The sequence below is a fragment of the Triturus cristatus genome, chromosome 5_1 (assembly GCF_964204655.1).
Source record: "Triturus cristatus chromosome 5_1, aTriCri1.1, whole genome shotgun sequence".
Lineage (NCBI taxonomy): Eukaryota > Metazoa > Chordata > Amphibia > Caudata > Salamandridae > Triturus > Triturus cristatus.
Window position 1 is genome coordinate 607960521 of NC_140587.1, and position 25137 is coordinate 607985657.

Below are 25137 nucleotides of genomic sequence, written 5' to 3' on the forward strand. Positions count from 1 at the left end.
CACGACAGGTTCCAACAACACAGGATTGGGTATGAAAAATTAAGGCAGTTAGAAAGAGCGAATGATTATGCAATGTCCAATGGGGAGACTAAGAAGTTTATGGGAACAGAATTCTATTTAAAAAAAATTGTTAGAACTGATGGTTTGATTGCTATTTTCCCCATCTCACTCTGCATGCACTTTAGTTATTTGACTTTGCCTATCTCAGGAAGTGCCTAAATTTGCTCATCATAATTTGGGGTGTAATTTCAATTTCTTATTACGGATGTTGTATTTATGGATAACTAGTGCATGTACAATATTTATGAATTGGGTGTAATGATATGTTGGTAGGACTGAACTTGAGCTAGACCTAGTTGTCAACCTCACGGACAAGGAGCTCAACCTGGATGAACTACGGGTACTCAATAAAGGCCTTGGCTTTGTCCCCACTATCAACATCGACTAATTCAAATCTCGGTGATTAGTAAGTGAGTTTTAAAAAAAAGATCCGCTTCAAGACCTTTTCTAAACCTCAACGGGAGACAGACACGGGGTACACCCCCTGATGACTGAAGTCCACGTTCTGCCCACCCTCATCCCTGATGCCATCTGAAGTAACCGCCTTTGAGGAAGCAGTCACTAAGGAGATTGAGGCATTTCAACCAAGGAAGAACACTTTTAACAACCTGAGCAGAAGTGAACGAGAAGCACTCAACACCTTAAGCAATCGAAACAACCTGATTATACAACCTGCTGACAAGGGTGGAACAATCGTAATACAAGAAGTCACCGCATACAGAACTACGTGCCTATCCCTACTCTCTGATGAAAGACATTACAAGAAACTGCAAAGGGACCCTATGAACTGGCTACAAAAAATGATAACAACTATCACGGCGGAAGCATTGGAGAGAAACTGTATAACGAAAACAGAGAGGGATTTCTTGAACACGGAAGATCCTAGGATGCTACTGTTCTACACCATCCCCAAAATACACAAGGGTAGAATGCCCCCCCTAGGCAGGCCCATTGTCTCTGGCATTGGGTCTGTGTTGGAACCTCTCTCGAAATACACAGACTGGTTTTTGCGCCGCCTTGTGACCAGAATCAGGTCATAGGTTAGGGACATGAAACACCTCCTCAACATCCTAGCAGAGCTCAATTACAACCCACACAGTAAGACCATGGTGTGTCTTGATGTGGAGGCCCTTTTCACTAGCATTCCACAAGAAGGGAGCCTCCGTGTGATCGAGAAGATACTCCACACACAGGAGTGGCCCTGGGAGGCACCTGTTAGGGGGATCATGGAACTCGTGTGCATTGCCCTCAGTAAAAACTACTTTAGGTTTGAGGACCAACTCTACCTGCAAGTACATGGGACATCCATGGGAAGTACCTCTGCCCCAAGGATTGCCTGTCTATATATGAGCCAGCTGGAGGATGACCACATCTGGGCCAACAACCCATTTGGGGGAAGTATCCACAGCTGGCTCAAGTATATAGTGACATTATCATCATATGGCATGGTGACGAAGGAAGCACAATAGCATTTGGAACGCGGGTTAAAAATCTGAACCACTTCCTAAAGTTCACAATGGCAACCAATAATAAGATGGTGTCATTTCTGGACATCAACATCATAGCCAGAAATGGGAGATTGGAAGGCACACTGAAAACAAAGCCTACTAATCGTAACAGTGTGTTGCATTTTGGCAGTGCGCATCCCAGATCACTGAGAGAGAATCCCTCCATCAGGCACTACCTGAGAATATGTAGAAACTGCTCAGACCCTGAGATCTTTAACAAAGAAGCAGACAAGCTTTCTGTCAAATTAAGAGAGAAAGCATAGCCCAAAAAAGTAATTAAGCAGGCACGAAAACGATCACGCAACACACCGCGAGCGGCTCTACTTGAAACCCACACGAAAAATAATTCAGAGGCAATGATTTGTGTCACCACATATAACTCATCATCTAATGATATAAAGAAAATAATCAACAACAAATGGCATATACTAACCTCAAATCAACTGTCCTTTGAGAAACCCATGTTCTCATTCAAGCGGAATAAAAGTATTATGAACTCCCTGATACACACAGATAGTTGGAAACTGAAAGGAAGCACCCAACTTACATTATGGAGCCAACCACAGGTGAACGGCCAGTACCTGTGTGGCTCATGCATGGTATGTTGCTACACAACTCACACCAACAGTATTGACCTGGGCCTGACCCGATAGTGGGAGCAAAGAGACCACACTAATTGCAATACCACCAATGCAATATACATGATCACATGCCCCTGTAAATCCAAATACATCAGGATGACCACTAGAAAGGTGAAAGTGCAGATCAGTGAGCATAGGAGCACAATTGGACGATCAATCACTGCTACCAATCTCACTACCCACTACGTAGAAATGGGGAACAATGATGAAGATCTGGAATGGACAATCCTTGCCCTCCCGCCGTCTCCCCCTCGTTTTTCCTGTTTTTCTGTGCCTTTTTAATTTTTCTAGGCCTCCTCGCCTTCGGAGCCTTTTTCCCGCCGCCGCTTTTTTGCTGCTTTTTTCCCCTACCCGCCCTCCTCCCGCCTCCCAGCTGACCCCGCCTCCCCGGCTACCCCTTAAATGGCGGCCGCTGCGAGGCAGTGGTAGCGACCCTTGACCCCAGGGTAGGTCGCTCCCCTGTCCTCACAGCGCCACCAGATCCCCTGTTCTGCCTTCTCCTTTTGCCTGCATCGCTGCCTGTGCCCCGAGTGCCTGTGTTGCCGCTTGTCTGCGTTCGCGCTCCCCTTTTTTTCCTTCTGTATCCCCGAGTGCCTGTGCTGTGTGATCGCGCTCCCCTGGTTTCCTTCTGTATCCCCGAGTGCCTGTGTTGTGTGATCGCGCTCCCCTGGTTTCCTTCTGTATCCCCGAGTGCCTGCATCTCCTGAGTGCCGTCCCCCTTGCCCTCCCGCCGTCTCCCCCTCGTTTTCCCTGTTTTTCTGCACCTTTTTCATTTTTCTAGGCCTCCTCGCCTTCGGAGCCTTTTTCCCGCCGCCGCTTTTTTGCCGCTTTTTTCCCCTACCCGCCCTCCTCCCGCCTCCCAGCTGACCCCGCCTCCCCGGCTACCCCTTAAATGGCGGCCGCTGCGAGGCAGTGGTAGCGACCCTTGACCCCAGGGTAGGTCGCTCCCCTGTCCTCACAGCGCCACCAGATCCCCTGTTCTGCCTTCTCCTTTTGCCTGCATCGCTGCCTGTGCCCCGAGTGCCTGTGTTGCCGCTTGTCTGCGTTCGCGCTCCCCTTTTTCTCCTTCTGTATCCCCGAGTGCCTGTGCTGTGTGATCGCGCTCCCCTGGTTTCCTTCTGTATCCCCGAGTGCCTGTGTTGTGTGATCGCACTCCCCTGGTTTCCTTCTGTATCCCCGAGTGCCTGCATCTCCTGAGTGCCGTCCCCCTTGCCCTCCCGCCGTCTCCCCCTCGTTTTTCCTGTTTTTCTGCGCCTTTTTCATTTTTCTAGGCCTCCTCGCCTTCGGAGCCTTTTTCCCGCCGCCGCTTTTTTGCCGCTTTTTTCCCATACCGGCCCTCCTCACGCCTCCCAGCTGACCCCGCCTCCCCGGATACCCCTTAAATGGCGGCCGCTGCGAGGCCGCGCAGCGGACGCGTGCAGCGGGTGCGCCGCTGGCGCGCCGAAGACGCGCCTAAGGCAAGCCCGTCTGCGCCCGTCCGCGCCTGGCCCGCGCTCAGCGCCCGAACCCCTGGCCCCCGCGCCCCCCGTCTGACCTACGACTCCGCCACCCTCGTCAACCTCAACCCCGGCCGCACTCCGGGCTGCTACTGCGCCCACCCTAAACGGACCCACAGACCCTTCACCTGCAACAACTGTCACTTCACCTGCCCACGGACCAACACCGCTCCCGTCAAGAACAACTCCCCCGGAAGCAATCTCCACTGCATCCTGGTCAACACCCGATCCATCCACAGGCACGCCATCGAACTGTGGAACCTCATCAACTCTATGAACCCGGACATCACCTTCCTCACCGAGACCTGGATGAATCCCTCCTCGGCACCCGACATCGCCATAGCCATCCCCGACGGCTACAAAATCATCCGGAAAGACCGCACCAACCGCATCGGAGGAGGCATCGCCATCGCACACAAAAACTCCATCCGCATCTCAACCAACACCGACAACTCACTCCCCGACGCCGAACATCTCCACTTCACGATCTACAGCGACCCCAAGACCACCCTCAGAGGCACCCTCATGTACAGACCACCAGGACCCCGCACCAAGTTCAGCGAAGACATCGCAGACTTCGTCAACCCTCACGCACTCTCGTCCACCGACTACATCCTCCTAGGAGACCTCAACTTTCACCTGGAGAACCTCACCGACAACAACACCACCGCCTTACTGGACAACCTCACCAACCTGGGACTGAATCAGCTAGTCAACACACCCACCCACTACGCCGGACACACGCTCGACCCCATCTTCTCCTCCAGCAAACACATCACCTTCAGCCACACCACCGAACTCACCTGGTCGGACCACAGCTGCGTCCACTTCATCTTCAAGAAGACCACTGTGCACCACCACACCCAGCAACCACCAAGAAGACACTGGACTCGTATCACCACGGATCAGCTCGCATCAACCCTCTCCCAGAACCGACCCACCAGCACCACCGACCCAAACGAAGCCGCCAACAACCTCACCAACTGGATCTCCGACTGCGCCGACCTCCTGGCCCCCCTGAAAACTCAAGCCAGCACCAACAACCACAAGAACAACTCCTGGTTCACCCCCGACCTCAAGGACTCCAAGAAAGAATGCCGCGCCCGCGAGAAGACCCGCCAACACCACCAACACCTCCGCGCCGCACGAAAAACAGCCTACCGGAACAGACTTGACAACAACGCCCACAACAGCAAGGAACTATTTGGCATCGTCAAAGAGCTCTCCAACCCGGACGCAGAAAACAACTCCATCCCCCCATCACAGGACCTCTGCGACTCCCTCGCGACCTTCTTCCACCACAAGATCACCGACATATACAACAGCTTCCCGACCACCGACACGAACCCCCCCCGGAACCCGCTACCGACATCACCACCATCCTCACCTGGAGCCCAACCACCACCGAGGAGACCACCCGCGTCATGAACTCGATCCACTCCGGATCCCCATCGGACCCCTGCCCGCACAACATCTACAACAAAGCCGACGACATCATCGCACCGCACCTCCGAGATGTCATCAACGCCTCCCTCACCACCGCCACCTTCCCGGAGAGCTGGAAACACGCAGAGCTCAACGCCCTCTTAAAGAAACCCACAGCAGACCCCACCGAACTCAAAAACTTCCGGCCCATCTCTCTCCTGCCGTTCCCCGCCAAAGTGATTGAGAAAATTGTCAACACTCAACTCTCCAACGCCCTGGAAACCAACGACTCCCTCGACCCCACACAGTTCGGTTTCAGGACCAACCACAGCACCGAAACCGCCCTCATCGCAGCCACGGACGACATCAGAGCCCTGACCGACAAGGGTGAGACCGTGGCCCTCATACTCCTGGACCTCTCCGCAGCCTTCGACATGGTCTGCCACCGCACCCTGATACGACGCCTCAGCAACGCCGGCATCAGAGGCAAGGCCCTCGAATGGATCATCTCCTTCCTCTCCGGAAGGACTCAGAGAGACCGCCTGCCCCCCTTCAGATCCACAGCCACGGAGATCATCTGCGGCATACCTCAAGGATCCTCCCTCAGCCCCACTCTCTTCAACATCTATATGACCCCCCTGGCGAACATCGCACGCAAACACGGACTGGACCTTATATCATATGCCGACGACACCCAGCTCATCTTATCACTCACAAACAACCCCACCTCAGCTAGGACCAGACTTCATGAAGGAATGAAGGAAGTGGCGAACTGGATGACAGACAGCCGCCTGAAACTGAACGCCGACAACAAGAAGGTCCTCATCCTCAGCCCCACCCCCACCGCATGGGACGACTCCTGGTGGCCCCCCGCCCTAGGCAGCACTCCCCAACCCACCGACCACGCACGCAACCTCGGCTTCATCCTGGACTCATCCCTCACCATGACCAGACAGGTGAACTCGGTGACCTCAGCATGCTTCAACACCCTCCGCATGCTCCGCAAGATCTTCCGCTGGATCCCCACCGACACCAGAAAGACCGTCACCCACGCCCTCGTCACCAGTCGCTTGGACTACGGGAACACCTTGTACGCGGGCATCACCACCAAGCTGCTGAGGCAACTCCAACGGATCCAGAACGCTGCCGCAAGGCTCATCCTGGACATCCCTCGCCACCACCACATCTCAGGACACCTGAAAAAACTCCATTGGCTCCCTGTCAACAAGAGGATCACCTTCCGACTCCTCACCCACGCACACAAAGCCCTTCACAACCTCGGACCCAAACTCATCAACAACCGCGTCTCCTTCTACACTCCTCCGCACACTCTACGATCCGCCGGACAGGCCCTGGCAGCCGTACCCCGCATCCGCAAAGCCACCGCCGGAGGAAGATCCTTCTCTTTCCTGGCAGCGAAGACCTGGAACTCTCTGCCCAGCCACCTTCGCGCTATACCTGCACACCTCTCCTTCAGAAGGAAGCTCAAGACCTGGCTCTTCGAGCACTGACCCCCCCCCCCTCCCCAGCGCCTTGAGACCCTTTATGGGTGAGTAGCGCGCTTTATAAATGCTAATGATTGATTGATTGATTGAAAAAATGAAGGGTGGACCCAACATGAGTAAAAGACTGTTGGAGAAGGAACAGAGGTGGGTCTATAGATTACAGATGCATACTCACTGACTTAATGATTGCATCCCCTGGAACCAACTTAATCAACAGATATAGATGCGTTGGCTAAATACTTTATACATTAATTACATCATATAATTACCCAGAATGGACCTATGATCTTCATTCTTCCCCACTACCTCATTTGTCAGGGGGTATTGAGGCTCTCTGAACTCCACTGTCTAATCATAAATCTATCAAAGTATGCCTTTACGGGAGCACAGAATGCCCCCTCCCACCTCTAATAATGCTGCGCTAATAGAAAAATAAAGATCGTGATCATCATAGAATTACGGTACACTTGTGACATCCTCACACTCACAGGTGAGGCTTAAACAACCCCACACGTGTGTATGTGTCAGCAATCCGACATGGGATAAATCCGCATTTTATAAAAATATATATGAGACTAATCATACTATGAAATAAAAATACCTGCATCACCTATGTAGGTCTCGAGAGACTGATGTTGGAACTTGAGTGGTCTGGTAATTAAGTGGTATCTAGTAGAATATCACATCCCTTGATACATTTTGGAAATCCGGCATATTTTCGCTTATTTCACAAAAATCATACATTGAGAGGAAGGAACAAGACACCCAAATAAATAGAACAATGTATGGTATACACTCCCACACATTCAAACCATCAAGAAGTTCATTGAACTACACCTCCCATGAGCCACTGGGCCTGGTGTAGTCCAAACAGACAAGCATGATAATGATGTAATTCCCGCGCGCTGCAGGAGGGGCTCTGCACCCGCATACCATGTAGTCACTCAGTGGTACTAAGTTTAAAAGCCACGCTCTCGAATCGCACAACTGCGAAAACCAGGAGATGCGGACCCAAGTAGGTGAAATTGAGGGGCGGGACCTTTGAGGAAGTAAGTGGGGACCGGGTGAATTTCTTCCAGATAGAGTGAGGCCGCTTTTGCAATAATGATAGTGCTGGGCAAACACGAGACTAAACTAACGAGTTTTATTTCTCTCTTTCTCCCACGCAACTATACATTGCCAATGACGCAGAGTGTGACTAAAAGGCTACCCCTACTACCACTCCCCTTCAGATAGACACAATCCACCACAATAGGGTAAGGTGCATGTGAGAGGGGAAACTACACTTAAAAAAGGTGGACTTTTAGCAGGAAGGTGATGTGCAAGTATGTGGATCGTTGGGGTGATCATAAGATGATATATGTTTTAAAAGTGGATTTCTAAATGGATTGATGTTCATGGACTGTTAATAATTGGATGACAAGGTCCATAATTAGCTCATCTTGGTTGAACAGAGACCACCACAAATGCTTGGAATGAGAGCACATGACAGCACCCAGTAGCTTGGTATTACATGGGTGAAACATTTGAAATGTGATGTGTAAAATGTCTTGGTGTCCTCTCATTTCTCTTACAGGCGGATATGAGACAAAAGAAAAACCAGAAGGAAGATAAGTATACCTTCCATACCAATGTTGTGGATACAGCTTTCTGCACCCTCCAAATAAAAAATTAGGTAAAAACTATTTATATAACCAGGGAGGGAACTTCTATTTGCCCTGAAGAAAGCCCAGGACCCGAGAGGCCATTCTTAAGGGCTGAAATATGTTGGCAAAATACTAGACAAAGACACCAGGGTCATAGGGATACCTGGAGACGGAGGAGGAGTTTTATTTGTAGACCCACTGGTCTATCTCTCCGAAGTGCTCCCTGGAATATGGTTGAGCCAACCCTGACCTTTAGGAGTCAGGGTGAACCCGACGATGAAGCATGACACCACTAGTGTGTGTGAGGGTTACTAAACAAAAAGGAATTGCTTCCTTTTCCGCGTTGAGCTGGTAACGCCACGAGAGTTTAGCGCTGAGCCCTAAATACATTGGGTAGGATACCGTTTAGTAGTTAGTGATTTGATCCGGGGGGACGTATCTACACCCGACATACCTCTCTACCCTGCTAGACTAGGTGGAGGGCTCTCCACCCTGGCCTAAGTACAATAGTGATACTTTTTGTTCACCCGGTTTTTGCTAAAAAAATATGCAGAGGTACCAAAAGATGTTTTTATTTAAATATTTAACCTTTTTAAAAAGGTAACATTGATTTTCGACTGCTTGAATGTTAATAATAGCCCCCATTACCTTTAGTTGAAATACCTAAAGCTAATTTTCTTCAGTGTATCTCTATTGATTGTATTTGAACATTTTATGGCAGTAATCTGATACATTTTTCTTGCTCTAGGCCTTTCATTATTCTATCAATTGTATTCTGTTTGAATTGAATTGTTGCCTACCAAATTATCTCCCTCAATGTAAGCTGCAAGCTTTTGAAACTATTCAGTGTTGCTACAACACATTCTTTTGCCAAAACTTTCTTTTTCGTTTTTTCCAAAATTCACAACATCACAGCGTCTTCAGTCACAATCCCTAGATCATAATGCATGGTCCCTATTATAAGGATGAGTTGCTACTCACCTTAGAATTGTCATTTCATCAGACACATTGTCTATATATGTTGCTGTAAGGACATATAGCAAATATCAACATTTCGCCCAAGGCCCCCCATCTCTCCCCCCACTCCACAACCAACAAACTAAAGGTACATGGGAATATAACACATTGCTCAAGGATGCGAATGGTGTGTGTAATATGTGTTAATCCTAGGTTCGGACCGCGTCCGTAGGGAGGACAGTCATGCACCCATGGACTGGTACAGATTAACTTATTAGAATTGAAAGAGATGAAGTGCCTGTGTCAATGTTAGGCATGCACACACAGGCAGACCTCTAGACAGATATGTCACCAACAGGCCCCAGATGTATTCAACATTTTTGAAATTGTCGGAAAGAATATCTGCCATACACTCCATTGTGAGAGCCTGCTATAGTCAGGCATGCAATTGTGTCAATGAGGGTACTTCTTTCTGCTTCCAAGTGGATGCCACCTAGACATAGCCAAAGTATCATTCCATCACCCAGGGTCTGATGCTTAAGGGAGTCCAAGAAGCGTAAATTCTGTGTTTGCCCGGAATAGGGTAGCCCAGAATGTCTTTGCTCTGGGATAGAATTTCTGACCAGAATGGGAGGAATATGGGGCAATCCTACTAGATTTGCTTGAAATCTCCTAACATGCCACAGGCCCTCCAACATAAATCAGAGGTATTATGGAAGATTTTCCTTAGTTTCATAGGGTAGCAGGACCAGTCATATAGTACTCTATAGCGTGCCTCTCGTATTCCCATTGAATGATTGAACCTCAGTGTATCTCTCCAAAGTCTGCCCCACTGCACGGCTGACACTGTGTTACTCAGTGTCTGCTCCCAAAAAGCCATGTGTCGGGGTTCAGGGGTTATGAGAGTCATAAGCAGTAAGGAGTAAGGAAAGGCGATACACCCCCTAGAGCCCCTGCCACTTTTTACAATGCACTGAATGGAGTTGTGGTCCCTGGTGGCAGCCTCTCGAATGTCAGAGCAAAGAACCCAGTACCTGAATTGGGTGTCATGTTCTGATGCTGGGAGATGGAAGTCCCTTTGGCAGTGCTAGAAAATAAGGATATACTATCATGGAACAGGTCCGAAATGGTGAGACACCCCACTCCCTCCATGTGTCAAAGGGTCCTGGCTGAAGTTCTGGGGGGAATGATGAGTTGTAATAAATCGGTTTGAAGGGGGAGGGGGAGGGGAATGTGGTTCAGGCAGATGTCCGGTTGATCTCATCCCACACTCGAAGAGTGGTCTTCATGGGGGTACTAAGGAATGCATTCAGCTGGTGTTCTGCTTTTTCCTTCCACAATAAGTCCCAAATGTATCTCCTCGCCACCGCCCTCTCCATATGGAGCCAGTGCTTGACAATTTGTCATTATGACCACTCAGAGATCACTCTCAATTGGGGAGCTTTATAATAAAGAGAGAAGTCTGGCAATTCTAGTCTCCCAGATGTCTTTGGGAGTGGAAGTTGTTTGTATTGGAGACAAACCCTTCGATCTTGCCAGATGAGTAAAACATTCATTTTGATAGCATGTATTCGGCCTAGCCATGAGATATACGTGGGTGCCCATTTTCAGAATTCTGCCTTGAGTTGTCAGACGAGTGGTGGATAATTGGTTTTAAAAAGTACCTATATTTTGGGGCTGATCTTGATGCTGAGGTATGTGATTTCTTTTTTAGCCCATTGGAAAGGGGTATACACCACCACAGCTTTCATGTTGCGCTGTGACAGGGTATGATTGAGTAAGTATGATTTGGTTAGAGTAATACAAAAGCCTGATATGCCCTTGAAATGTCATAGCTTCACTTGTAATTCTTCCAAGGTCGATCTTGGATAGTTCAGGTTCATCAGAACATCATCAGCAAAGAGGGAAATCTTGTGTTCTTCTGTGCCACAGGGAAGGTCTCGGATGAATGGTGACGTACGTATTATAGCGGCGAAGGGCTCGATACTCAGGGCAAAAAGTAATGGTGAGAGAGGACAGCCTTGTCTCGTTCCTCTCCCCAATTGAAATAGACCAGAGCTCTCCCCATTAAACAGGACACTGGCAGGAGGCAGCACGTAGTTGGCTTTGATCATGGCTATGAATTGGCCGCAAAAGCCAAATCTTTTCAATGTGTGGAATGGGAAGAGGCAATCCACCTGGTTGAAGGCTTTCTCTGCGTCTAGCACCAGTAGTACTGCGGGTATTGACTTTTTTGTAGCCTTTTCAACAAAGTGGACCACCCTCCGTAGGTTATCATGGGTTTGCCTCCTTTTGATAAAGCTGGACTGGTCTGAGTGCATCAAATCCAGCATGAGATTTTTGAGTCTAGAGGCTATAATCTTAGACCATAACTTGGCATCAAGGTTGAGAGGCTCTATTGGCCGGTATGAGCCACAGTATGGTGGAACATTCCCTGGCTGGCTATGACCGAGATAAGCACCTCTCTCATGGATGGGGTTAACGCAGATGAGGTCGCTACAAAGTTGAACAGAGCTACCAGGTGTGATACCATTTCAGAGCCAAAGGTCTTATAAAATTGCATCGTAAGCCCATCTGGACCCGGGGATTTGTTGAGTGTAAGACCTTTTATTACTCTATGGACTTCCTCCTCATTTATGGGTTCTTTCAGCAGCTCATTCTGAACCGCCGTCACCTTTGGGGGATTCACTCCATCCAGGTATCATATCCCTCAGCAGTATAGAGAGTCTTATAAAAGCATTCAAAGGTTTGAGCCTTCTCTGACTCTTAGGCAGACATTCCTCCCGAGTCCTGTTTAACGGTCCCTATATATTCCCTTTCACTCTTAATCCTCAGTTGTCTGGCTAGGTGGGATCCCACCTTGCTACCCTGTTCATGTAATGCGTTTGAGTCAAAGAAGGGTGAGCTAGGCTGTATTATTATAGATGGCTTTGAGTTTGCCTCTAAGGGCAGTGACCTTCCTCCTGGAGAGGTAGGGTCGGGTGTTCCTTGTGTGCCTACTCTGTAGAGTTCGGCCTCCAGTGTCAGCCGCTCCTTAGTTCTTTACTTATTTATTGGTGATGTAAGTGCAATGCATTTACCGCGGAGTATCGACTTAAGAGAATCCCAGTTGTTAGCTGGGTTGGTGTCCTGCAGGTCATTCAGAAGAAAGAAATCCCTTATGGTTTTCGCAGTTCCTCCCACAATAGTCTGTCACAAGGGACCCAGGGAAAAACTAGCGGCAATATTTTGAGGTTGCTATGTCCCAGACCAGTGTCATCGCCTGGGGGGCATGGTCAGATATAGCGATCAGATGGAACAAGACTGTTTGTAATGTTGATGCAAGGGCTTGACTGATAAACACATATTATACATGGGAAAAGAAAGTATTGTCATGGGTGGGGGGGTGAAGTGTACACAAGGCATCTATGAGTCCTAAGGAGCCCATCTCCTGTTTCAGTGTCTTGAGAAACTTTCCCATGTGTGCTCTATGTGTATGCATACTATCCATCCTTGAATCCCAGGTAAGGGTGAAGTCTCCCAACAGGAAGATCTATCCCTCCACGAACCCCTGCAGCATTGACAGCGTCGAGCATATGAATGGTACTTGATTTGAGTTTGGGGATAGATGGAAGCGAATGTGCACATGCAATTGTGTATTTAACACTTGACTATTACCACCCTCCTCCCTTCTTTGTCGGTTTTACATCCTTCAGGTTGGAATTTCAGAGATGAGTGAAAGAAGAGAGCTACTCCATTATGTTTAGTGGTGGCGGAGTATTAGTACAACACTGGGTAAGGACTATGTCGCAATCTATGGTCTTCCATTTGATTCAAATGAGTCTCTTGTAGTGCACCACATCATGTCTTTTGTCAAGCAGGAATTTCCATAGTTTGTGTTGCCTGGAAGGTGAATTAAGCGATAACAAAGGGGATGATGGAAGGAGCGCTTGAGTAAATCAAACACTCACGCCCAGTCAACTGATCTGGGTTTAATCCATCATCATTCTTTAGCTCACTCCACCACCCCAGTTCAAACATGGCCATATGCAAATCAGTCTGACCCTGTGCCTCATGGGAACAGCCCAGCCCGAACTGCCAAGCCATGTCTTCCCTGGAACGGAAACAAGCATCCTGGGACCGGTTTCGGGTTCATAACCCTTATCAGCCAGGCTATCTTGAATCCAGTGGCAAAGTGAGCAAGGGACCCACGTCTGGGCATACCCTGCCAACTTAGGGCGAACAAAGCGATACCAAAGGGGATGATGGACGGAGCCCTTGAGCAAATCAAACACTCACTCCCAGTCAACTGATCTGGGTTTAATCCATCATCATTCTTTAGCTCACTCCACCACCCCAGTTCAGACATGGCCATTTGCAAATCAGTCTGACCCTGTGCCTCATGGGAACAGTCCAGCCCGAATTGCCAAGCCATGTCTTCCCTGGACCGGAAACAAGCATCCTGGGACTGGATTCGGGTTCATAACCCTCATCAGCCAGGCTATCTTGAATCCAGTGGCAAAGTGAGCAAGGGACCCATGTCTGGACTGCTCCCATGAGGCACAGGGTCAGACTGATTTGCATATGGCCATGTCTGAACTGGGGTGGTGGAGTGAGCTAAAGAATGATGATGGATTAAACCCAGATCAGTTGACTGGGGGTGAGTGTTTGATTTGCTCTAACGCTCCGTCCATCATCCCCTTCAGTATCGCTTCGATCGCCCTAAGTTGGCAGGGTATGCCCAGATGTGGGTGCCTTGCTCACTTTGCCACTGGATTCAAGATAGCCTGGCTGACGAGGGTTATGAACCCGAAACCGGTCCCAGGATGCTTGTTTCTGGTCTAGGGAAGACATGGCTTGGCAGTTTGGGCTGGACTGTTCCCCCGAAGCACAGGGTCAGACTGATTTGCATATGGCCATGTCTGAACCTGTGTGGTGGAGTGAGCTAAAGAATGATGATGGATAAAACCCAGATCAGTTGACTGGGGGTCAGTGTTTGATTTGCTCTAATGCTCCGTCCATCACCCCCTTTGGTATCGCTTTGTTCACCCTAAGTTGGCAGGGTATGCCCAGATGTGGGTCCCTTGCTCACTTTGCCACTGGATTCAAGATAGACTGGCTGACGAGGGTTATGAACTCGAAACCTGTCCCAGGATGCTTGTTTCCAGTCCAGGGAAGATATGGCTTGGCAGTTCGGTCTGGACTGTTCCCATGAGGCACAGGGTCAGACTGATTTGCATATGGCCATGTCTGAACTGGGGTGGTGGAGTAAGCTAAAGAATGATGATGGATTAAACCCAGATCAGTTGACTGGGGGTGAGTGTTTGATTTGCTCTAACTCTCCGTCCATCATCCCCTTTGGTATCGTTTTGTTCGCCCTAAGTTGGCAGGGTATGCCAAGACGTAGGTCCCTTCCTCACTTTGCCACTGGATTCAAGATAGCCTGGCTGACGAGGGTTATGAACCCGAAACCGGTCCCAGGATGCTTGTTTCCGGTCCAGGAAAGTCATTGCTTGGCAGTTCGGGCTGGACTGTTCTAATGAGGCACAGGGTCAGACTGATTTGCATGTGGCCATGTCTGAACTGGGATGGTGGAGTGAGCTAAAGAATGATGATGGATTAAACCCAGATCAGTTGACTGGGGGTGAGTGTTTGATTTGCTCTAACGCTCCGTCCATCATCCCCTTTGCTATCGCTTTGTTCGCCCTAAGTTGGCAGGGTATGCCCAGACTTGGGTCCCTTGCTTACTTTGCCACTGGATTCAAGTTAGTTTGGCTGACGAGGGTTATGAACCCGAAACTGGTCACAGGATGCTTGTTTCCAGTGCAGGGAAGACATGGTTTGGCAGTTCGGGCTGGACTCTTCCCATGAGGCAGAGGGTCAGACTGATTTGCATATGGCCATGTCTGAACTGGGGTGGTGGAGTAAGCTAAAGAATGATGATGGATTAAACCCAGATCAGTTGACTGGGGTGAGTGTTTGATTTACTCTAACGCTCCGTCCATCATCCCCTTTGGTATCGTTTTGTTCGCCCTAAGTTGGCAGGGTATGCCAAGACGTAGGTCCCTTCCTCACTTTGCCACTGGATTCAAGATAGCCTGGCTGACGAGGGTTTTGAACCCAAAACCGGTCCCAGGATGCTTGTTTCCGGTCCAGGAAAGACATTGCTTGGCAGTTCGGGCTGGACTGTTCCAATGAGGCACAGGGTCAGACTGATTTGCATATGGCCATGTCTGAACTGGGGTGGTGGAGTGAGCTAAAGAATGATGATGGATTAAACCAAGATCAGTTGACTGGGGGTGAGTGTTTGATTTGCTCTAACGCTCCGTCTATCATCCCCTTTGTTATTGGAAGGTGAATTAAGCCACATAATGTTCCATGTAAGTGTAGTGACAACCTTTTCTAATCACTAGATGTATGCGATCTCTGTGATACCATTGGAGGAGCCTTAACCAACAATAGACCTCCCCTCAGCCCCAATGCCCCCAACCATCTGCCTGGGGATTTCCATCCCCCCATCTCTTTTTGTGAACATTATAAGGGATGGTTCCCATGTACCAACAAGCATAAAGACATTAGCCCCATAACAAACCCAAGAAAACGAACAAATGGGGATGTAATTCTCCAATAAACCATTTTCTCTGTAGAAAAATAAATACATTGTATAAAACGTATAGTCAATATCTGCTAAAGTAAGCTAAGTGCAGCCAAGAAAAGTCACGGTATGATTTAACTTTCTAATAAATTTGAGTTGACTTCGCGTAAAGGTGAGCGTACCCCTAATATTTTGCTGGCATCAATAATCTTTCTGTTGTGTACTAACCGCCCAGGGAGGCTATTAGTCTGATGTCATTTTTGCTCATCCTGTGAGTCCTTTGGTTGGTACACTTTCCAGTCCAGTTCCTCATCATTTCCGTTGCATGCGTGGGCGGTTCTGGGATGGCCATTGTCCCCATCCCTACTTTCTGTTGCAGTCTCCAGGGGTCTGTGCGCATGGTCTCTGGCGGTCTGCACTTCAGAGAGTGGGAGTCCCACCACATATGTGACCTCAAAGAGGGTGGTGGTGTGATGATTTTTGTTGTGCAGAGAAAAGGCATGGCTGAACAGGTAAGTCCATTGGTATTTTAAATTGTCTTGTTTCAATTTCCCCATGATGAGACGGAACTGCAGATTGCAGGTTAGGGTGGAGGGCACAATATCTTGGAAGAGAGAACTTGTGGTGCCTTGAAAGGATATGTCCTCAGAGTTCCCTGCTGCCTGGAGGATTACTTCCTTCATTTTGAAGGAGTGGAGCTTAGCTAGGATGCCTCGTGGGTGTTTACCGCCTCCAGGATTCGGTGGGCCTATGGACTCCGTCTATTTTAACCTTCATACCTGAGGGGCCCAGTAGCTCCAAAAACAGGCCTATGATGAATGCCTCTGAGTCCGGACCTTCCGCTCCTTTCTCCAGGTTTCGGAGGCATTTGTTATCCTTATGAGATCTGTTCTCAAGGTTCTCACATTTCAGATGGAGGCTTGAAGTTGTGTCTGAAGGAGTTTCGTGGTGTCTTCCATCTGACCAGTGCATCGATCAAGCTCCTGCACCTTAGCTTTGAGGTCCAGTGCACAAGTGCCCACCGATTCCATATCTTTTTAGAGAGATGCTAGTTTACCCTGGATATCCAACCGAAGTGCATCCAAGGTATCACTCAAGTCCTGATTTGTGTTCCTTCCTTAGTTCCCTCTTGAAATCTTGCAGAGATGCAAGGATGTCTACCTTCGTGAGCTCCACAATGCCTTCCATACTCCTCAAAGTAGTCGCCCCACGTGCCTACACCAGCGAGAAGTAGCTAGAGACTCTATTTGCTTGAGATTTTTTAGGCGGCAAAAAGTCCGAATATGCAGCTGCAAGGAGCGTCAGGAAAGAGGTGGTGAAAATGATGACATCTTCTGTGAAGTTTGGGAGTTTTTCCTTTGTGTTGCATAGTCAAAGTGTGACAATGCCCCTAAAAACAGCTCAGACCTGGAATTATAGCATTTGGTAGGCGGAGGGAGCCTTCCCAGAACAGGGGTACTCAGATACTCCACAACCGCTTCCTATGTCTTCCTATGTGGCAAAGGAGAGGCTGGGGTATTCATGTTCTGAACCTCCGCAAGTGCGAGTACTATCTCATCAGTCCTGAGGCACCCTCTGGGCTCACAGGGGAAGACCCCGTCAATGCCCGTCCACTTCAGGTAATCTTCAGCTTCCACTCAATAGGGGCTTCGCTGCTTGCTTCATGTAGAAGGAGTTCGGATTGTAGAAAGATCCTCCACTGGCTTGTACAGCTCTGACCTGTAGACCATGGGACATTGCTTCTATTGTCCTCCATATTAGCCTCCATAAGAGCCCGTGGCTAGCATCTCAAAATGGTATGTGGGGGCCAAGAAGTAAAGCTCCCAAATCCTTGTCAGGGTGTCCCCTACTCCACTCTATCCTTCCACACGGGGCCCGGGGACTTTAACAATCAATGACTTCAGGGCCTCAGAGTTTTCAACATGGGTGTCCCGTGGGCTGCCATTTTACGGTCAGGAAATTTGGGGCAATACTTCTCTTCTTCTTGATGTTCAGGCACACGGTTTGTGTCCCTCCTGGCCCCTCCTTCGATGCCGGGCATTCATGTGTTCTCAAAAAACCTGAAGCCGGGTTTAGGTTCAGGTGGTTGCAGCCTTCTTCAGAATCACTGCGTACCACCCCTATCTCGACTTCCCGCATGGGTGCTCGTCTATCAACATTGGCAACGTGGGGCATATCTGCAGGAAATTCCTCTCCAGAGAACCTCTCTGGATGCCTCGCCGGTCCACTCATGGTAATGGCAGCACGGCACCCCTGTAACGGTACATCATCATCTCGGTACCAGGTCAGCAGCATGGCTAGTTGCTTTTCTGGGTCTCCTCCCCTCGACTCTGCCCCAGTCTCTGCTGGGGGGGGGGCGGGCACAGGCTGGATATCTGTAGTGGTAGCACACTGGGAGCGGAACTAAGCACTCTCTGCATGGCTCTTTTTTCAGCACTGATCAGTCTCCCATTCTCTCACCATCCAGCATCATCTAAACGCCTGGGGGAACATTACATCTTTCAGATGGATCACCCAGCGCTGGGATGCATATATCCTTGAAGGCACCTAAGAGAAGTGTAATGTTATACTTATGCCATGACTTTGCTCTTAGATTGGAGCGCTCGTGAATTACATCCATTCGGTCATTTTGATTGGCCACGCCCCCTACAACATTTTTACCTAACTTTAGTTAGGTAATATGCAGAAATGTAATTCTTGCGGAATATGAATAATACATTTAATAAAGCTTATTTGTCACAAGTGTTGTATTAGAAATACTTAAGGTGGCTTTTATAAAGTTGTCACATTTCTGCCTTTAACATGGCTAGTATACATTCATAGCTTAATGTGCCAAGGGGCTCCAGGAAATTGTTGCTATTCATACCTCCTTTTTGGAGGGGTTACAACCATCTGATAGTTTTCAAATGCTTTGGAGCACCAAATTCTTCCTCTCACGTTTGCTTATCAACAAGGACCTCCTGCCACATTTGAAGGAAGGGGGGACATCCAAAAGAAAAGTCTACCATTTCATATGAAATGCTAGCAGTTGTGCTCATGACAGATGAGATTTTTGTTTGATTGCTAGGGCATGGGAAAGCTGATGTTAGAAATTGGGTTACTGGTTGACTGGAGGTGTGAGCCCTGGTCAAGCAACAACCACAATCCTAGTCAGGATAACACACAAGCAATTGCCAAATTAACCTGTGCTCAACTCCCTGGTTGCTTGGCACAGAGCAGTCAGGGTTAACTTATACGTAACGTGTAAAGTGATTATGCAGTACTTCAAACAGAAAAGCAGCAAAAACACACAAAAAGAATATATCTGGTGGTGAACACCACAGGAAATTTTTTCCACATTGTTTGGGACAGTTCACAGGCCCTGGCACACAGACTGGAGGAGATTGGGGTGATTTCTGAGATTGCTGAGACTGAGATCTCTGCTTCCCCATTGATAATGCTTCTGGGCTATGTTGAGGATACTCCTGGGGTAGCCAGGCAGCTGGTGAAATAGATGTTGCTGATGGAAAAATGCAGAGTTCCATTGTGCGGGTTACAGATCTCAAGTCTCATGGTGAAGTCATTTGATAATAGATGAGGCCATGCCTCACATCATAAAAAACAAATGCAGCTTTTCAACCTGAGGTCACTGGGCCATGCGACATATAGGATCTGATCAAGAATTATCGTCATAGAATAAGTATGGTCTTGACTTACCATCCGAGAGATGGATGGATACATTTTGTGCAGGTCCAAGAAGATATTAAAAGACATCTCTGGGCCATGGGATCAGATAGATTAGTACTTGTTACAGCATAGCCCCTATCAGTACAATGCAGAGATGTAAATAGCCTAGTCTAGTTTTGACAGTATCCAGCTGCCCAAAGCAAAAGCATCACTTTAAACACAGTGCAATGTTTTCCATGGGGCCTCGAAATATGAAATTACACTAACATGTAACCTACACTATTCTGAAAAGCTATTTTTTGTTTCTTTTCTTACTTTTTCTTTTATCACTTCTTGTTTCTTTCTACACTGTTTCATTATTGCTTTTTTCAACGTTCCCTGTTGTCTTAGTTCTTTCCTTTTCTGCTTCCCTTTCCTGTCTTTTCTCCTTCTTCTCACCAGTTTCTCTCCTTGGTTCATTCTTTTCTCATTCCCAGTTTCTTTCTCAAATTCTCTACTTTATCTTCTTTCTTTCTTTTCAATTTCTTGCTGGCTTCCTTTTACTCTTCTTTCCTTTTCTCCTTTCTCACTCTATTATTTCCCTTTTCTCTCCTTTCTGTTTCTTTGTAATGTCTTTTCCCCTCTTTCATTGCTTCCTTCTTTCTCTCCTTACCCTGCTTTCATGTTTTTCTCTTTTTTTTCACTTTTGATGCTTTTCTTTCCTGGGCTTTGCTTCTTTATTTTTCATATTCTTCTTTCTTTCTTTCTTCCTTACATTTGATGATTTCTTTCTTACTTTTTTCTTCCTCTCTTTCCTTCTTGACTTGTTCTATATTTGCTCTCCTTTTCTTTTTACTTTCCTCATTTTTGTTTCTTATTTGCTCTTTACTTGTTCTCATCTCTTTCTTCCTCTTTATCTATTTTTACTTCTTCTATTTCTTTTTTGCTCCTTTGCTATTTCTTCCTCTTCCATTATTTATTTTTGTATTTCCTTTCTTCCTTTGTTAAAACGTTCCTGGCTTCCTAAAGCAATCGCCATATGGATTTATCTGTGTGTCACTGTTGTCCTACAGCTGTACAGTGTGGTGGTCACTGCATGAATATGTTTACTTGTAAATACCTATGAAGTCTGCAAGGGCCTCGCAGTATGTATTATTGGTAATGGTCCTTCATTCCCTAACTCTGAAAATGAGAGCGGTGTCATCCCATCTATTGCATGGCAATGAAAACACTTTTAAAGAAGACTCTCTCCTCTCAGTGTGATTCATAAACAACTGACAAAACTGGTCCTTGGAAGTAAGCCCAAAAATTAATATTTGTCTTAGAGCAAAGGGTGTATTATTGCCTTATGTGCACTGGAGATAGACTGGGGTACTATAGAGGAAGTGCTTAAGTTAATTGGACGTTATGTACCTTATTGGACACCCTTATATTAGGCGGTAGCTCAGGGTGGTTTTCATTGACCAGAAGTTGCTCCCACTACATAAAATGTTGAAGACTCCTGCTTTAATACCTGTTCACATAAGGCTTAAATTTGCTTTAACAAAGTCCAGTGCTGATGTTAATTTTACTATTAGCTTATATGGGATATTTGCATACATTGGTTGTAACTTTTAACTCAAAACACAGTAAAAAAGAGAATTATTAAGAGACACAATTAACAACAGTGATAAAGATAGTAAATGTTTAATCAAAGAAGCCACCAGAAGAAAAAAAGTCAAGGGGATCTTTTAGCATAATGGACAAAGATGTATGGATACATGAGTACATTGAGGAAGTTAGAAAAAGGAATGGAAAGAGGCAAATTGAAAAAGGAGAAGACTGAGTAAGCGAGAGAAAGGCAAGAAAACTATTACAACTGTTGCAGAACAGATGATGTGCATTCTTTACCCAGCCAGAGGTATTTTTATCTTACCTCTGCTTCTACCCACGTTTTGGGAGTTTGAATGTACTTGTAATAGACAGCGAATCTGGTTGTCCATCCATATGGGAAGTTGGCTCCTCCTGTTAGATGAATTGAGAATAACAGTCTTCAGAGGAGCCTTAGTTTTCTGTAGAGCCTGAGTGTGCTAAGAACCTTGTTAATTCTTTGTTGGAGAAAGTTCAATAGCACTATTTTGTATTGACATGATACAAAGCATAATCTTCCTCCACAAATTGACTTTCAATTCATTCTAAAACTTGCACAGTCATTAGTGTAAAAGATGTGATTAAGAATCTAACTTGGATTGAGAATGAGTACTTACATACAATAATGAGACAGACGTAAAAAGCCATTTTGGTATTGCATAACCTGTAGTTCACAAAATCTATTATTTGCTATCAAACTCATTTTGAAAAGTATTTTTGACTTGGAAAACTGGTATACTGACAGATACGGAATTGCAATTAAAAAGCGGCATGAAAGGGAAAGGTTCCCTCCAAATTGAGATTTGGTATGATATGTGTCTTTGTTTTGATACTGCAATTGCGGTCGTAAACCACTGACCCCAAAGAAGATGTTAATTGATTCCCACACGAGAAGGTGTCCCTTGGGACAGCTGAGCCTTTTTTGACTGATGTTGCCAGCCTTTGAGGGAGGATGCAAAAGGCCAGGGTACCACTGTTTACTACGTTTCAATAATTTCCCAAACAGGAAGCCGTTTTAGTTTTTTTTTTTATAAAAGGCTGTAGCAGTTCCTTTGAGGAACAGAGAATGCTTTAAACAAAGTTTTCCTTTTGCGAATGCAAGGATTAGGATGCAGTCTGCTGCTTTTTTCAGGCCACTATCCTTGTGTTTGCAGCACTGCGTAAATAATGCCCATTTGGCAGTTCATTCTGCAACCATCTGTGACTAAAGATTTTGCAAGGTGATCTATCAGTACATGGGTCACATCAAAAAATTAAAGGCTGGTCGCAAAAAGTTGATGCGTGATTTTCAACTATATTTTTTTAGTACATCTACATCTGGACCTCTATGTTTATTGCCTCGGTGCTGATACATCATATGCAGGACCGGACTGGCCATAGCGGGCACTGGGCATTTCCCCTAGCAAAAAGTTCGGCCGCACCCCTCCTGTACAACAGGTAACAGGAGGTCTTGTTGGCCCCTAAGGATCCTTAGCAGCCAAGTGGACATCACCCCCCAACCAGCAGCGTGCAAGGAGGTAAGTTTGCAGAGTGGTGGAGAAAGGGGCGGGGCCTCCGTTAGTTGAGCTTTTTTCAAATTATTTTAAATTTTTTAGGAAGAAGGGCCGCATGGCCCTCCTTCCTGGGCCATTTTCGGCCCCGGAATCCTATTCTATGGGGCCTGCCCCTGTTTAAAAAAATTTGTTTTTTTTTAAAAAGGGAGGGGGCCGCAGCTGCAGGACCCCCTCCTGGGTCGATTTTGGCCCTGGAGATCCAATACCCAGGACCCGGCCTGTAGTGTGGGTGGCCTGGACCCACCCAGGGCACCCACATTTAAAATGTTGGGGACTGTGGGGCGAGCCTAAAGGCCCCTATGGCCCTTGCCGGCTCCCTGCTTCCTGCGGGTGCCAGTATTGCTTTGAGATCCAGGGAGCTGCTAACATATAGCTCCCTGGATCCCAAAGCAATGTGTCTGTTTCCCTGCTGGTTTCACAGCGGGCAGGGAAACAGACACATTGCCTGCTTTCAGCAAGCAAGATCATTTTCTGCTCTCGCTTGGTGAAAGCAGAGCATTTGTTTGCTATGGTCTGGCCATTGCAAACTGCAATGTCCCGGGTGTGGGCACCCTGGAACATTGCTGGAGCTGGCCCTGGTGGGTGGCGGTCCCCAGGGCCATGTTGGGCTCCACGAGGGGCAAAGCACTGCCCCCATCCTTTGTTAAGTAAGCCCAGGGGATGTTTTACTTGTGACTATTCAACCGAGTCACAAGGTGGCTGCCAACACTTCCTGGTTTGAAATGCTGGCAGCCAATCAGATCTCAGCTTGAGATCAAGAGGGGTCGCGGATCCACCATGTTCTTATATATATATATTCAACTGTGAGATTCTTTACATTTCTCAGCAACTGCTGAACGGATTTACACCAAATCAAACAAGCATTGGCATAGCCAATAGGTCTCGCCTTTGGAACCTTATAAGTGTTTAACCATGCAGAACATTATCCTGAGTGCTGTGCCACCAGGGATTGACGAGCTATATAATTACTACAGACTGTGCATTAAAAAGCTGTGGAATGTGGCCATAAATGTTTCCTGAGGCAAGCATGTATTCCTAAATCAGGCTGCACATCCCAGACAGAAAGACAAGTGCCTTGATGCAAGTCAACAGCACTGTAACATTTCAGCACCATGTAAAGGAGGTTCTGGTTGTCTAAAGTGCCTATTGCAGCCAACTAGGAAGAAAGATTTACTATCATGAGAGTGTCTCTGAAAACTAAGTGCTCCGGATCTCGACTCTTTAATGCCAAGAACCACTAAACAAAATAGAATCCTCAACATCTTTACCCAAAACAAGGATCTTGTGACTGAGTAAAAGATGTTATATGGTCTGTCTTGTACCCTCACCCCTTGTACAAACTATGCTGCATGCCAAGGAAGTTTGTTACCATCACCCAAAAACAAACAAAGTAAACATCACCTAATCACAGATACATCAGCCAAAGCAAGCTGCTTACCAATATCCTATAAGCACTAGCAAAGCCAACAGATCTGGTATTAGCCTGCCATCCTTCTGGCTTTGTGAATGCTCATTTTGAGGTATTTTTTCTAAAACCTTGTTGTTGAGGAGCTGTCCTGATCAATGAAAAAAAAGGAGAAAAAAAAAAAGCACAAAAATATTTTCTTGCTCTCAAAGAGCACACATTGCCAATAACTAGTCCTTGGCACGGAAAGGACAGATGGGTGGGTCGGTGTGCTCCTTGCAAAATTGTAGAATGCTGCCCTTTACTGCCGCCGAAGTAAGTTGAGGCTGGCAACGGGTGGGTACTGGTGGAAAGGGGGTATCCGCAGTGTAAGGTCTCACCGTTCGCTCTCCGCCGTGCAATGAGAAACCCACAGCTGTAGTTCTGGTCGGAGGGTGGGGGAGGGCTCCTAATGCGAGGAGGGAGCAGGAAAGCCAAAAACAAAGAAGCAAAGATAGAAGGGAGAGATAAGGCAGGCGTAATATAAATGCCATGAATGCCATCCAAAATATGGCGAAAGCACGTAGAAGAAAGTCTTTGAGGCAGTGCGCATTCTCTACAACACTGGAGAATGGAAAAGTTTACATGTATGAGGCAAGCAAAGGGAAGAGAAAAAAAGCTGCCGCCACCTCACCTCACTTCTAAACCCACGGCTGGACGTTCGCTTAGAAAAATGTCTGAAGAGATTTGCAGCCAAAGTGTTGTTTTTGGATCCATTTCACAGGGAAACAAAATCGAGGAAAAACAGGTTGAGAGCCCTTTGTAGAAGTCATGGTTTCTGGCAAGTGAGCCGAGGAGCAAAGCGCGGCGATCTGCCACTAGAAGTGCTGCTCACTTAAAGCGCTCCAATACCTTCCGGTCTGGTTCACGCTACAACTGTAAAGTGCTAATAAGCCTATTAAACACCTTGCCTTCAAGTTAACCAGATTATCTGCTCACCATATTAAATCTGCATTTGTAAGCTGGCATTTTGAATTTGTGCCTTATAAATGACAAAAGGCACCCAACATGAACCAAAACTAAACTTTTGGAATTTCCCCTACCACCGCACATA

The 25137-nt window shown here is 47.2% G+C and overlaps 1 protein-coding gene across 1 annotated transcript in view; it reads right to left on the reverse strand.

Annotated features, from left to right (window-relative positions):
- The window catches only part of LOC146831270 (lectin-like), a 511784-nt gene that overhangs the window by 164365 nt on the left and 322282 nt on the right, over nucleotides 1–25137 (reverse strand). Inside the window, exon 3 of the mRNA XM_085605534.1 lies at nucleotides 21373–21461. Coding sequence (XP_085461660.1) covers nucleotides 21373–21461 — 89 coding nt within the window. The remainder of the gene's footprint in view (nucleotides 1–21372; nucleotides 21462–25137) is intronic.